Here is a 15,873-nt window from a genome sequence, read left to right on the forward strand (position 1 = left end):
GTCCAGGGAAGGCTTCTTGAGGAGAGGTCTCACCACCGCCTCTTTCAAGGCGGCGGGAAAGACACCCTCACTCAATGAAGCATTTATAATCCCCTGGAGCCAGCCTCGCATCACCTCCCGGGAAGCCAGCACTAACCAGGAGGGACACGGGTCCAACAAACATGTGGTCGCATTCAGTCTACCCAGAATCCTGTCCACGTCCTCAGGGGTCACAGAATCAAACTCATCCCAGATAACATTCTCAGGACCTGCCTCCGTCATCCCCGCTGGATCTACCCAGTCGGAGTCCAGATCTTCCCGAATCTGAGTGATTTGAGTTGGTGTATAAAAACATTATGTCAGTCTTTCAAATTTAATCTGATAATAAACACCAGTTTTTATTGTGCAATTTCTGTACCTCATGTAAATTTCCTGAGATATTTTATTTTTCATTCCATATTCAGAAAATGTATCGACAAATATATTCTACTTTATCTTTACTTCAGTTTATGTTTTTGGTTCTTATCTTTGGTTTTCAATTTCTCAAGAAGCTCAGAATTGACTAATTGTGTAACAGAATCCTTTCATTATTCATAGTGTCTGTTTCAGAAAAAAGTGAGGCTTACTGTTTTAGTAGCATTTGGTGACAACCTAGTCTCTCAATAAATTGATTTTACCACAAAATTGATTATTGATTTTTGTAATAAATTTGCAGGCATTATTAATCATTAATAAGATAGCAATATTGGCATTAAAACTCTCTTCTATCAGCTGCAAGCATCTTCCTTTGAGCTACTCATACCAATTTAATAATCTGATGCATTTTAGTATTTGTACTTCATGAATTTTGTTATCCTATATATGTATATCTCTGCACATTCAGAAAAGTACAGATACATCTTCCTGCAACTATTAATTCCCTTGAGAGAAATGGGTGATCTAGAAACATGAAATAGAAATAAATAAAAAATAAATTATCTATTTGTCCTGAATATTATATAACTGAATTATATAACTTATTAACTGAAGGACATACTGATCCTAGAATAATTATTCTGTTGAATTGCATTTTCTGACTTGGACTTTCTAAAATGATTTCTTTCTTTCTTTTTCTGATCAGAAGCATTCACAGTTGTAGAATTTTTGTAAGTATATGAGGTATATTAAATCCTTGGAAAATTACGATTTAAAAAAAAACATTTATTTAGCTATCTAAATAAATATCAGGTAACCTTTGCCGCTTGGCGGCACGCCTGGGAGGAGAGGGGAACCAGGCCATGTGATAGTTGGGCCAGCACGCATATGTGTGCATGCAGCCCAACTCACATGCGCAGTGGTCTGGCACACACAGACATGTACACTCAGCTCAACTTCAAGTGGAGTTTGGTGCGCATGCATGTGCATGCCGGCTCGCTGCTCATGTGAGTTCAGCTGCGAGCACACATGTGCACGCCAGCCCACCTCTCACATGGACTGATTCTGAATAGGCCCCGGCCCCGGGGTTGGGGACCCCTGAGCTAACTCAGTTTATATATAAAAAGAGTATGGGTAGGCTAGAAGAATGATAACTTTGGTATAATAATTGTATATAAATCTGTCTGTATATAAATCTGAGGATATATTTTTTAAAAAACAGTAAAAATGGAATAAAGGCCAAAAATCAAGAAATGAATAGGAAGAGTATATGGACCTAATTGCTTTTTAAAAAATGATGATATGTCTAATTCCAACCGTTTGGGTCCATAATTTCAGATTATGTTTGCCTCCTGGTTTCGTCATGATATATTCTTCACCTCCAGATAGCTAATCTATGATTTATAATCAGTGATTTATATTACCCATGAACACTGGCAAGCTATAATATTGTTATGAAATGCAGAATCCAAGCAAATATTTCATATGTAGGTAAAAAATAGTTTTGCCATTTTTATAATGCATAAATTTACTTTTTTCTGAAAGGATACAAAGTAAATAAAATAAAAACATTGCCATCTTTCAGGTAAAAGAGAGGAAAAAGCAGTGCTATAATGTACATTATAGAGATCAAATTTGACAACATTGTACCTTAGAGTATTCAGCAAAATTTGAAAAAAAAAAGTTTTAAGTTCATAAAAACAATAACCATACACTTTCCACATTTAAATATATTTAGAAGAGCTGCTTTGTTGTGTTCAATATTATTTTATCCTATGATTAGTTTGTCTTTTCTTCTGCATTATGTTGTTTGAGAGATTTGGAATATCCAGAATATAGCAGACAATTTTTAAAATAATTTTATGTTAAGATGCCCATATTCCTTATTTATATTATTTCAAAAAAAAATGTAAATACTCTCTAAAGCTATTTTCCATTTTGGAATTTTAACCTACTTTTGCATGGAGAATGCCTTAACCTGATAGATGATCTCCATTAGATTATGTTTTAGTGTGACCATCCACAATAATTCATAATTCCTCAGCTTTTGATAATACTGACCATAGTATCTTCTTCAAACAACTGAAGAAAATAGGGTGCCTCCATTTTAAGTACTATCATTAGAAAATATAAGGATTGTTTATTCAGTTCTCTAGGAATGATCCTGTATGGCTCCAATTTATCTCCTGTGTTATATAATATTTATATGAAGCCACTGAGTCAAATATCATGTGCTGGGTTAGAACTAATTGTCACAAGTGCACTGATGAGACTGGAAGTAGAAATTGAATTGAAGCTTTTGGGGGATTAAGAGCATATGGACGAACAGAGCTGCATTTTTCTTTAAGGATGAGTCCACACTTAGGCTGACTGTCGGATCCAGAATTTATTCTGGTTGGCATATGAAACTAAAATGAAGAGAATCTTATAACTGACTGCATTAGATTGGCTTTGATGAAGAATATTGGTTGACAACACTTCAAAATTTGCCTCAATGTATAATTTACTGTACATCATTGTGAAGCTTATTTATAGCAATTACCCTTCTAATTTACAAACACCAAATCTTCCTGTTTTGGTAAGTGCTGAAAGAGAATGTCATGAAGAGAGCATTGCCTTGTAAGTGCTTTGTCTTTCAACTTTACCAACTGCATTCACCAAAGTCAAATCAACTTTGACAGGTGCTTCACGAAATGTCTGAGGTAAGTATTTTCATGATAGTCTGAATTTTTCAGCTTTGGCAAGTGCTTCTGGTAAAAGTTGAAAGAAGAGTGAAAAAAAAACCCAAAAGAATTCTCTGACAGTGTTGGAGACTTCTGGGATTGACAAATGCTGCTAGAGAAGAATGTTAAGAAGAATGTGATATTTTCCAATTGTTCTTGGCTCTTTTTACTTTTACAGCAGTATTGTACAGGAGCCTTTTCCTACTCTAGTCCTGTAGAAGTTGTTGAAATAGTTATGTTTTAAAAATATTACTTATCTATTAACAGGTAGAACACATTGTAGGTAGATGACTATGTATAATTATGATGTTTACTCAGATTGGATCAGGGTGTTTTTTTCAGCTAGTGATTTATTCCATCACCCTAATGACTGCTTAACAGTAGAATAGACTATCATAAGCCCTGCTATTTGCATAATAATAGCAGCTATATCATAAGCATTCTTTTTGTCACTTCATTTATGTTCTTTCTTAAGGGATCTAATTAAATTACTAAAGAGCCAATTTGTTCTTCTGGTTCATTATGCTAATGAAATAGGTGCTGCTCTGATTTTTTTCATTCATGTTTAGTTAGCTTCCTGTCATTTTACCTGTGTACATAATATTTTATTTTTGTAAGACCCTTACCTAGGACAGTGGTCATATTTTTTCCACTTTTAAAAGATTAGTATTAGTAATGAGAAATTATTATTGGTACTAGCAAGAGAAAAATCTCAAATGAATGTGTTACCTATCAATATTGGTTTTTTTACATCCGTAATGCAGCCTTTGCAAGGCATGTTAGTTTTGAGGCAAGAATATTAAACATAAAATCCTGCGTCTAATTTATTGTATTGCTTATTACATAAGATACTTATGTAATTATTATTTTTAGTTCCATTCAGTTATGTCCAATTTTTGGAGACTGCTTGGACAGAACCCTACAGTTTTACTAGAAAAGTTTTTTCAGAAGTGATTTGCTGTTGCCTCTTTCCGAGGGTTGAGAGAAGGTGATTGGCCCAAGGTCACCCAGCTACTTGTGTTCCTAAGGCCAGACTTGAATTTAGTGTCCTGTTTCTAGCCTGATGCCTTAACCACTACACCAATGGGGTTTAAATCATATTTTTGAATTATAGCAATAACAATTTTTATATTACCATATAGAATTCAGAAAGCAAAAAATTAAAGTTTTAAATATTTCATTGCTCAGACAGCAGACATAGTAGATCATGGACAGAAAAAAAAGTAAATTGTAAAAAAATTGTCCTGTAATCCCAAATATCATGCATAGTGGTTTGATAGAGCTTTAACGTCAGGTAACGTTTAGATAGTGGATTAGAACTTGGTAGACTCAAATTCATGGCATGATATAAACCTTACTGGGTCATTACCACTAACTTTAGATAACTTTATAAATCCTTTTTGTTAGTTTTTAACATTAGTTTGTTTAAAAAAAATAATAATCATATTTTAAAAAGAAAAAAAATAAACAATTATACAACTACTATATTATGGAATGTGTCCTCCCCTCACTTAGCAATGTTGTGTACCATTATGACACCTTTTTGGATTGGTTTATAAGGTTGGGAGTGATAGGCACAATTTTGTAGTAGTTCTCCTCTAATGTCAGTTCCACTTGTAGCAGGGAGAGCTCTAGCCTAAACTCTTTCTGTGTGGATCACCTCAGGACCTGACTCCCTTTCCATTCCTGTTAATCTATTTAAATAGATGTTAATCTATTTGGAACTTCTGGGTGATGTTATCTATTGGCATCTGGTAGAAATCATCATATCCTATCATCAGTATGCTGAGGATCTCCAGTTCTACATCTCTTTCCTGAGCTGAACAAATGATGCCTTTTATTTATATTCTATATTCTCAGATTCTAAAATGAGTTCTGGTTTCCATCTACTTTTTGCAGAGAAAGTGTCTAAATTTGGCAGAAATGCCTTATTTATTTGCATTATGCTATAGTGTCATGGAGCTCTTAAACAGAAATGATATAAGAAGGCTAAGACAAAATTCAATCTTTTTTTAATGAGATGTTCATTTACTTTTTTTATTTTAATTAAGCTCCCAAGGCAGTATTAAATCCTGATGAAGGTAACTTATATCACATATCACACTGAGTTGAAGTTTAGGGTAATTTTAGGTAATTGTTATTTTTCTGTTAATCCTTCTAGTAAGATGCTGCAAAAGCAGCATCTTACTAGAATAGCATACAGGATCTCTACCTACTACTGTATATTCAACTATTAAAGGAGCAATTGCCTGGGCTATATAAACAACTTTATTAGCTAGGATAGAGAAAGCACATTACATACATACGAGCTTCCCCAGCCTCATTGTGACAAGGAAAAGTAGACAAGGTGGGCTTTGGGCACAGTGTTGTTTTTAATATCTTCAATTGTTGTATAACAGTTTATTATCAGTCTTTTAACAGGAGCTATAGGAACCTGCCTGAAGCAAATAAATTAATAATCTACTGGCTCACCTTTTTCATTGTTGTGTCAGCATGGAAAAAGAATAGAGAAGAAAGGAGAACACACAGAAAAATAGCAAGAATTAAAATGTAGTTCATACTTTTAATGAAATGAAAGATAAAAATGAGCGATGCAAACCTGTTGTTCAACTAGTGGATATGCCTTGACCTTTCCCAATAGGATTGAGAGAGGATCACTGAAATGACTTGAATATACTTTCCTGAAAATTAAATGAAATATTTAATTCAGCCCATTGTGGATTTCTGGTTTTTCTGCTCCATGCATTTTGTGATGCTGTAAGGATTTATTTTTTAAAGAAGGTTCTGATTATTTAAAGTTGTGATTCTTTCAGGTGGAGTGAATGCATCACATACATGTAGGAAACTGTTTACTACAATTGGAAGGAAAATATGGGATTGGGACATTATAGATATCAAAGGTGTTCATATACAGCAAAGGGAGACGAATGGAAGAGACATGGGTATCAATTGCAGAAGTTATATAGTAATGCTTACCAGCTTGAGGTGCAATCCTTTGATTCTCCAGCTACTTTCATGGATTTGATTTAAAAACCCCAAAATAAAATATAAAAAATAGTATTAATGTGTATAAGATTGCCTTTATTTTATGAGAGCAGTGTTTGTAAGATGGAGTGTTCTTATGAAATTGCCTTTTTGTAATGCCTAAATGTCTTCATGCAGTTTGAAAGATGTAGCCCCAAACCAGGGATCCAATTCTGTCTCACATCACCGTATGTGGGGATTAAATATTGGTGATTTCAATGTATTCTATTCTCCAGCAAGATAATAACAAGATAGCAAGAGCCTGTAGTACAGTGGACTAAAGCACTGTTATTAACATCTGCTGCTTGCAATTACTGCAAGTTCAAATCTCACCAGGCTCAAGGTTGACTCAGCCTTCCATCCTTTCAAAGGTAGGTGAAATGAGGACCCAGATTGTGGGGGCAATAAGCTGACTTTGTATAAATATACAAAAGTATGAAGGCTATTGCTTAACGCATTGTAAGCCGCCCTGAGTCTCTGGAGAAGGGTGGCATATAAATTAAAGCAAATATATATATATATAGAGAGAGAAGGCAGCTATGATCATTTCCTTATGCAATTAAAGTAACTTGGCTAGAATACTTTGTCCAGGTTTCAAGTTAATGTAAAGTTCTATCACTGACAGAACATAAAGCAAGGGATAAATATGGTGTCTTCTTTGTATGGTTTCCCCAATGGTGATAGAACAGCTTTGTCAGAGACACATTTTGTTTCTGTGTTTTTCATAGAACAGGCATTTATTACATAGTATATTGTATTTCTAAGTCATTCAAAATTCTCTCAATGGATTAAATATTAAAATATTAAAACTTTTTCCCTTAAAGAAGAAAAATGATGAATCAATAAAATGCAGTGGCTAGATAGAAACAAAACAGTTACTATTCCATTTTATAGCATATTTTGTATTTGTCAGAGCTACTACTAATGAATCCCATAGCTCTTTAACTGTGGAAGCCTAAATATAGGATTAAATTACTTTAGTGATTAATATATGAATTTCATCTTGAGTCTTGTTTCTGTCTCATAAGAAATTAGTTGTTTATACCAATTGTGATAGATATATAAATATTTTATTCTGTGGAAAATATTACTTTTCTTCTGTGCATGCTTTAACATTTGCCAGATTTTGTCTTATTTGTTCATATTTGTTACAGTTTATTATGCTGACTTATATCTTCATGTTGGCCTGGCTGGGAGTTACAGCCTTCACCTCTCTGCCCGTTTACATGTATTTCAACCTGTGGACCATTTGTAAAAACACCACCCTGGTGGAAGGAGCAAATTTCTGCTTGGATCTCCGTCAGTTTGGTAAGCAATTAAAATATTGATTAATTCCATCAGTAAAATACTAATTAAAAAGCACATTTCACTGTTTGAAATTTTGGATGTATACAAATATTATTCCAAATCTATCATTCTCCTGCGGACTAAATTTATTAGCAGCAGGCTTTTGACTTTGCTATCTTTATTTTGATCCTGGTTTTAAAATAATAATATTATTTTACTGCATATCAAATTGGATGGATCTGTTTAGTTTTGTTCTTTAGAGCACTTGCCTGTCCTTATCAGCTCCTTTCTACCCTTATCATCTATGGGTAAGAGCACTTTTGACTAGTAAACACATTAGTGGATTGATCTCTAGAACTTATTGAGTACTTTTTTTCTCCCATATGTGGTAAAAAGGAAAATATTTCTAGCTGAGGGGTCCTTGGTGCTCTGAACCAAACTCAGGGAGCAGCAAATACACCTCATACCCTTTTTCTGTCACTTTTCAATTTAAAAAAATAATTTACAAAATTTATATAGCTTTCCATGTCATAGATAGGGCTCTGATTTCTTATTTTTACTGGTTTCTTTAAAATCTTAAACTATTTTTAATTTTGATAATTCTGCATTTTGGTCTATTTATATTTATAAATTGCTTTTATTATTACTGAATTTAATTTAATTCATTTTCTTGTTTAAAAAATATTTAACTTTACAATGTGGCAGCCAAAAATATTATGAAGGAATATATAACTAACCTTTTCATGACCATATTATAATAAACTTGTGAAAGCAGAAAACATTTTTGTACAAAAAATTGCAATCAGCAACAACCGCCTGATTCCTAAAACAAGGTTATTCTTTGAATTGTTTTTAAATGTCATGCTACCAATTAATTGGCTGTTCTTATACATAAAGTTATGTTTATGTTTATTAATTGTCAATTTCACTAATGAATACATGATAAATATGCATCAAAAATCATTGACTGTTTCATCTATTCCAGGAATTGTAACAATTGGAGAGGAAAAAAAGATTTGTACAGCATCTGAAAATTTCCTCAGGATGTGTGAATCTACTGAGGTAAACAACTATGAAAAGTTTTGTTATTGTATAAAGACATAACTAATGCTTTTCCAATTCCTTAATATTTAACGCAAAATGTTAAATAGTTAATTCTGATTATTCTGTTTGTTGTAAGTCCTTTTCAACTGACGAAGGTGTTGATCTGAATGGTCATAAATAAAGTCTTTAATACCATCATATTTTTGATTGAACAAATTACTGAATGATTAATACAAAAAGTGATGTTTTAATAATAATATGAGGAAAAAATATTTTATGAATGATTTACACATTAATTAAGTACGTACCATTGTTCATTTTCAATTGAAAATGAAACCCAGTGGGCAACGTGCCACTATCTTTTAGTCAAACACTTTCCATGTCTTGGTATAGAAAATAATAAAATGTATCAACCTGAGCTTTCATTGGAGCAATTTCTTTAGCCATAGGGCCAGTTAAGACATAATTATCTTTAATTTCCAAGCCATGATTGGGAAGATTAAAATTATATTGCTGTGTATACCCCATCTCATCTGCTCCAGTTAAATCATATATTAGCTTTTCATATTTTTTTTATTTAAGAAGAGAAGAGGAGAAATAACATTTTGACTAGATTGCACTTTTGATTGGCTCACAGTTTAGCTTTGCTGTCAATGAAAGTAAGACAGCTTTTTCCAATTTTCAAAGGTGCTGTAAAGAAAATAATGAATAATAGTAGTGAATTGAAGAAATCGATGTATTTAAAAACTTTAACAATATGACTATTTGTGTGTGCACTGTGATATTTGCATAGTATAGGTTCAGTTGGTGTTCTTAGTTTGTAATTTTTTTTCTTCCTTTTTTAGCTGAACATGACATTCCATTTGTTTATTGTAGCCCTTGCTGGGGCTGGAGCAGCAGTCATTGCTATGGTAAGATTTAGACAACTTTGCCTTTATAATAAACTGTAATCTACGTCCTTGGGATCGTTATAACATTAAAGCTAATCACAGGAATTTTGAGGCTCCATCAGGTAAAAATGAGTGGAAATACATGTCTAAAGAGAAAGGGAATATGAACACAATAGGGAATTAGCCCAATATCCTCTAGTAAACATTGTGATTATTAGTCCAAATAATAACACCCTATTCAGTTATCCTACAATTCATTGATGATTGCTTGGAATGCAGTTTTAAGCACTCAAAGAATTATATACACAAAATCAAAGATATAAAAACATTTTAGTAATAATTTTAGCATATAATAGTCATTTGATCCTACAAACTTTTTTTTTTTAATTTTAATTATTCCTTCTTGGCTCTTTTGAAATAGGCAAGAAATATTTACTAATTTCAACAATTTCCTAATTCAAATTTGAGTGTTTTATGGACCTCATGTAGTTCCAGAGCAAACTGATATCACAACACCAAAATTGAATGGCAACATTACCAAAATTGGCCAACAAAAGGTTTTCTTTATATTTTTTAACAAAATCAAGCGTGAGAGTAGCTGCCTTAAACCTTCTGAGACATAGTATATTCCTTTCAATCCTTAAACCTCTTCCCAAATCTTCCTAACACTCCCCAAAAGGGCTAATATTTTGGGGTTTTGAATTGCTAATGTTTGGGGGTACACTCCATGCACAACAACTACCAAAGTTGGTGGTTGTTATTATTATATTTTTCAGACTAGAACAGGAATGATTCTTTAAAGTAGCTTAATTTTTAAGAGTGCCAGGTAAACAATTTTGTTCACTATATAATACATTTAATTATTTTATATTATAATTTTGTAATTCTTTTACTCTTGGCTGTATAAAAACAATTCCTGCTAAAACAGTTATAGTTAGAATGTTCACAACGATAAAATTTTACACCTAAGATAAAATTTTCACTGCTTCATATACAGTCAGGTCCAGAAATATTGGGACATCAACACAATTCTAACATCTTTGGCTCTATACACCACCACAATGGAGTTGGAATGAAACAAACACAATGTGCATTAACTGCAGACTGTCAGCTTTAATTTGAGGGTATGTACATCCAACTCAGGTGAACGGTGTAGGATTTACAGCAGTTTGTATATGTACCTCCCACTTGTTAAGGGACCAAAAGTAATGGGACAATTGGCTTCTCAGCTGTTCCATGGCCAGGTGTGTGATATTCCCTCATTACCCCAATTACAATGTGCAGATAAAAGGCCCAGAGTTCATTTCAAGTGTGCTATTTGCATTTGGAATCTGTTGCTGTCAACTCTCAAGATGAGATCCAAAGAGCTGTCACTATCAGTGAAGCAAGCCATCATTAGGCTGAAGAAACAAAACAAACCCATCAGAGAGATAGCAAGAACATTAGGCGTGGCCAAAACAACTGTTTGAAACATTCTCAAAAAGAAGGAATGCACCGGTGAGCTCAGCAACACCAAAAGACCTGGGAGACCACGGAAAACAAGTGTGGTGGATGACTGAAGAATTCTTTCCCTGGTGAAGAAAACACCCTTCACAACAGTTGGCCAGATCAAGAACACTCTCCAGGAGGTAGGTGTATGTGTGTCGAAGTCAACAATCAAGAGAAGACTTCACCAGAGTGAATACAGAGGGTTCACCACAAGATGTAAACCATTGGTGAGCCTCAAAAACAGGAAGGCCAGATTAGAGTTTGCCAAACAACATCTAACAAAGCCTTCACAGTTCTGGAACAAGATCCTATGGACAGATGAGACCAAGATCAACTTGTACCAGAGTGATGGGAAGAGAAGAGTATGGAGAAGGAAAGGAATTGCTCATGATCCTAAGCATACCACTTCATCAGTGAAGCATGGTGGTGGTAGTGTCATGGCGTGGGCATGTATGGCTGCCAATGGAACTGGTTCTCTTGTATTTATTGATGATGTGACTGCTGACAAAAGCAGCAGGATGAATTCTGAAGTGTTTCGGGCAATATTATCTGCTCACATTCAGCCAAATGCTGCAGAACTCATTGGACGGTGCTTCACAGTGCAGATGGACAATGACCCAAAGCATACTGCAAAAGCAACCAAAGAGTTTTTGAAGGGACAGAAGTGGGATGTTATGCAATGGCCAAGTCAATCACCTGACCTGAATCCCATTGAGCATGCATTTCACTTGCTGAAGACAAAACTGAAGGGAAAATGCCCCAAGAACAAGCAGGAACTGAAGACAGTTGCAGTAGAGGCCTGGCAGAGCATCACCAGGGATGAAACCCAGCATCTGGTGATGTCTATGCGTTCCAGACTTCAGGCTGTGATTGACTGCAGAGGATTTGCAACCAAGTATTAAGAAGGGAAAGTTTGATTTATGATTATTATTCTGTCCCATTACTTTTGGTCCCTTAACAAGTGGGAGGCACATATGCAAACTGCTGTAAGTCCTACACTGTTCACCTGAGTTGGATGTACATACCCTCAAATTAAAGCTGACAGTCTGCAGTTAACGCACATTGTGTTTGTTTCATTCCAACTCTATTGTGGTGGTGTATAGAGCCAAAGATGTTAGAATTGTGTCGATGTCCCAATATTTCTGGACCTGACTGTAGTAAACACAATAAACATCTTTCATATCATAGAAAGTTATTTGGCACATAGAAGTATTGTAGATTTTCAAATGATTATGAACAGAAAAGAATTGCCAATAAGAATAACTTTCAAACTCTACATTATAAACAATGTTACTATATTTGAATGATGCCAGTAACAGGTATAAATGAGACCACCAGTGTAAGTCAGTGGTGGGATCCTCCTGGCTTAACAACCGGTTCAACAAATGTTTTGCAGTTTAAACAAATCTTCATTTCTGGGTTTTCATAGTCAATAGGAATAAAGTGAATAAATGAGCTAGAGCATAGCCAAAAGGCTAAATAATTGCTGAACAACTAAAAAAAACAAAAACAGGAATATGTATGAACATATTTCCAACAAGCCAAAAACTATAGAGAAAAGGAATAATTGCAAAATTAAGAATAGCAAGCAAATTATTTGTTTTTTGTTTGCCATGACTTATTTTAAGAATGTATTTTTTTTAAATTCCTGATTATTTTAGTAAACAGCTTTTAAAGTACACACATTCTAAAAGTATTCAAGTGGGTATGATAAAATGTAATATTAAATAATGTGAATAAAACCACAAACTTCCTTCCTTCCTTCTCAGGTCCACTATCTTATGGTTCTGTCTGCTAACTGGGCCTATGTGAAAGATGCTTGCAGAATGCAGAAGTATGAAGATATTAAATCAAAGGAAGAGCAAGAATTACATGATATTCATTCTACCCGCTCCAAAGAGCGGCTTAATGCCTACACATAAGGGAAACCTTGTCTTACTTTCTACCATTATTTGCTTTGTTGTTTAACTAAAGGCCACCCATCTTTCCATTTTTAAAATCAAAATGAAAAAGTGCTTCACACAAAACATAGTAGGGTGACTTGTACATTGCCCCTATAATAATTCTTGGTTGTCCAGCACTTGGTTACTTAATTAGTTAATAGCTTATGTGATCAGTTTCTACTACAAAGCTCCTGAAACAGCCTTTCCTGCATCCTAAAATGATTTTCTGTTAGATCCAGAATACTAACTATTGTCAAATAGAGATGTGTTTTTTTAAAAACCACTTCATATGTGTTACGCATAACACTTTTTTTCTTATATGTTTTTGAAAAAGAACAAATGGCTTTTTATACTTTTTAGTTTGGATTTTAGTAAGTACTTTAACTACAGGTATACTTCTAAGGGACCAGTCGTACACCATGTACAATTTTTTGAGGAGGCACACTGCTGACATTCCTTCAGATTTGGAAATCTTGCCAGATGGACCAGTGGGCATCTTGATGGAGGGTCCTGAGAACATTTTAAAAACAATCAAAGGTGCAATTTCTAAATTTGTAAGAGTAGGTAAAAAACAAAAAGAAGTGCTTCTTATCTTTGTTAACATTGTATTATTCTTGATGTACTTAATGGAGTATTCACTATTTTAAAGTTTCATTGATAGCTATTCCTGTTTATATTGTGAGCATGCAGACCGTGGTGCTTGTAATGCATGGCCATGCGTCTTTTTCAAAGCATATGATGACCACAGTTACCTTCAAGATTTGCAGTGTATAGACAAATGTTACATAGAGTTATGTATAGGTTTCTACAGAATGACCTCTGTAATCCCAAAATGGCTATGCTAAACTGGAGCTGTTCATGTACTGATCTGCGCAATTTTCGCTTAGCTATATTTATAAAAATGCTATATCTATAATACAGCAATCTTAAGAGCCAGAGTCTTTTTACCTGCTTTAAACAATTAAGTGGATTGCACCTGTCTGAACTATACATAGAATGTATGTGATCTTTTTTGAGGAGGCTTCCATAATTGTAATAGCTTGGCTTGTAGCTTTCCTACACACATACTGGTTTACCTGTATAATGTTAAAGTTGAGTTAATGGCTGCTACTGGAGCTATTGTTTGGAAATGTTAGTAATATATTTGAACCTTTATTTTCAGTAAGAAAGTATTAAGAGAAAAGTCAGTCATGTTAATCTGAAAGAAGTACCTGTCTAAAAACAAACAAAAACACATAAAAACATACAAAAAATGAAAAAAAGTATTATTGGACCAAATTTGGTGTTTTTATTTTTATTTTGCCTATTTCTAATGCTACAAGAATGCTGTAAAGTGTCTTTTAAAGTGATGTATTCTGACAAGACATTTTTGTCAGTGTTTTTAAAAAAACCTAGCTAGTTTGTGCACTTATTGGATCATTGTGAATTCTTTCTCAGTGTAAGTGCATTTCTAATAAAAATTCTTGAGTAAAACTCTTTGTACAATTACTAGTCATGCATCATCAGTAATTTTTACCAATTCTTGTAGTAAGTAGAGGGTAATTCAATAGTTACTTGTGGCATGTTTATGCATCAAGTTGTATTAGTTCATTTTGCATTTTTTAAATTTGTTTTGTTTTGATTTTATTTTATTTTTTACACTTTACTGTCTTATAAGGGGTCAACATTCCAAAATGTGCAGTACCAGTATTTACAGTTCTGCAGAGGTATTATTAACTTCTTTCTATTCTATATTGTAGTGTTTCAGTTTTGTGTCTTAAAACAGTTTGTGATGCTTTTTAAAATGTCTTTTAAACTCATGTAATGATGTTGATGCTTTTGGCTTTTCTCTGTATTAGAGTTTGTATTTTCACAAAGAATGCTTTGTAGCAGGCATTATAATTAATCTGTTTTGTACATAAATGTGCCAACAGCTTGATGGTGGCGTTTTTGAACTGTAGAACCAAGTGCTTGCAAAAATGTAATAAATACACTTGTGTACTTTGTGTAGTTATTGATTGTCTGTGTTTCATTTCTCCTTTTTTTCTGAAGAAGTTCTTATTTGTCAAAGATATCACAGATTAGATTAGATTAGATTAGATTAGATTAGATTAGACAGATATCACAGAAGTGATATTATAAATTGTTATATCCTTACCTGAGAACTTTTTTCAGGGATATTATGATTACATTATTCATCTTAACTGTGAAAATAAGAGCAAATGAAATATATAACTCAAGATATATTCAAGATATAATTCTTTATTCATTTAAATGTCAGAAGCATGTAATAGGCAACCCATGCAGAAGGTAGTGTTTTATCTTCTGACACTGCAGAAATTCAATAGAATAGTATCAAATTATAGAGAAAAATTAAAATAAAATAGGTTCTATGTTTTTTTTTAAGTCAACATCTGAAAGGGAGGAAGACTGGAATCAGGCTGAATATTCTGGTCCCATCTCTTCACTGACATCACTGCCATGTCTTTTACAACCTTTAGACACCAAAGATATCAACTGAGTTCATGCCTAAGAAGTTTGCTCATTCTGGATTTGTAACAGTCATTTGTACTGTACCACTGTTAATGCTATTTCTGAGTGTTTATAACATCAACCTTTAGCAAGCTTCTTCTTGAAATAATCAAATTAAATTGCTCTATTTCAGTCAAAGACCAGTGCTTTAAAAATGTAATCAAACCACTCTTTTAGTCAATGACAAGTGTTAAAAAAAAGAGAGAAGAGTAATAAAAGAATAGGGTGAACAAAAACAAACAAATATAAATACAAAACACTGGGATTCATGCTGTTCATGAATCTAAGTTCATGAACAGCATTTGGATACAGTGTAATATAATACTTTAAATAGATTATTATTAATACCAAAAGTAAAACTCAGGAATAAAACTGTGAAATTTATTACTGTATTTACCGTATTCCTGTATACCTTTCCTAAGTGATTCTAAGTAACTTAGTTACCTTGTCAACTCAGGTTTTATCTCTCTTTGATAGATACCAAAATTGAAGTTATTAATAATTTCTTCAAAAGGCCAATTTTTTAATTCTAAAAGGCCCTTTTAAAACCAAACTCCAAAAGCTGGCCAT

At 33.5% G+C, this 15,873-nt stretch overlaps 1 protein-coding gene across 5 annotated transcripts in view; it reads left to right on the plus strand.

Annotated features, from left to right (window-relative positions):
* Positions 1–14,785, plus strand: part of GPM6A (glycoprotein M6A) — a 218,035-nt gene extending 203,250 nt beyond the window's left edge. For all 5 annotated transcript variants that reach the window (XM_087874850.1, XM_087874848.1, XM_087874847.1 and 2 more), the window contains 4 exons: positions 7,295–7,448; positions 8,413–8,489; positions 9,317–9,382; positions 12,619–14,785. In XM_087874850.1, coding sequence (XP_087730976.1) covers positions 7,295–7,448; positions 8,413–8,489; positions 9,317–9,382; positions 12,619–12,771 — 450 coding nt within the window. In that variant the 3' untranslated portion in view covers positions 12,772–14,785. The remainder of the gene's footprint in view (positions 1–7,294; positions 7,449–8,412; positions 8,490–9,316; positions 9,383–12,618) is intronic.
* Positions 14,786–15,873: the final 1,088 nt, after the last annotated feature.

This window comes from Pantherophis guttatus, chromosome 8 (assembly GCF_059756535.1).
Source record: "Pantherophis guttatus breed Tessera chromosome 8, ASM5975653v1, whole genome shotgun sequence".
In the NCBI taxonomy this organism is placed as follows: domain Eukaryota; kingdom Metazoa; phylum Chordata; class Lepidosauria; order Squamata; family Colubridae; genus Pantherophis; species Pantherophis guttatus.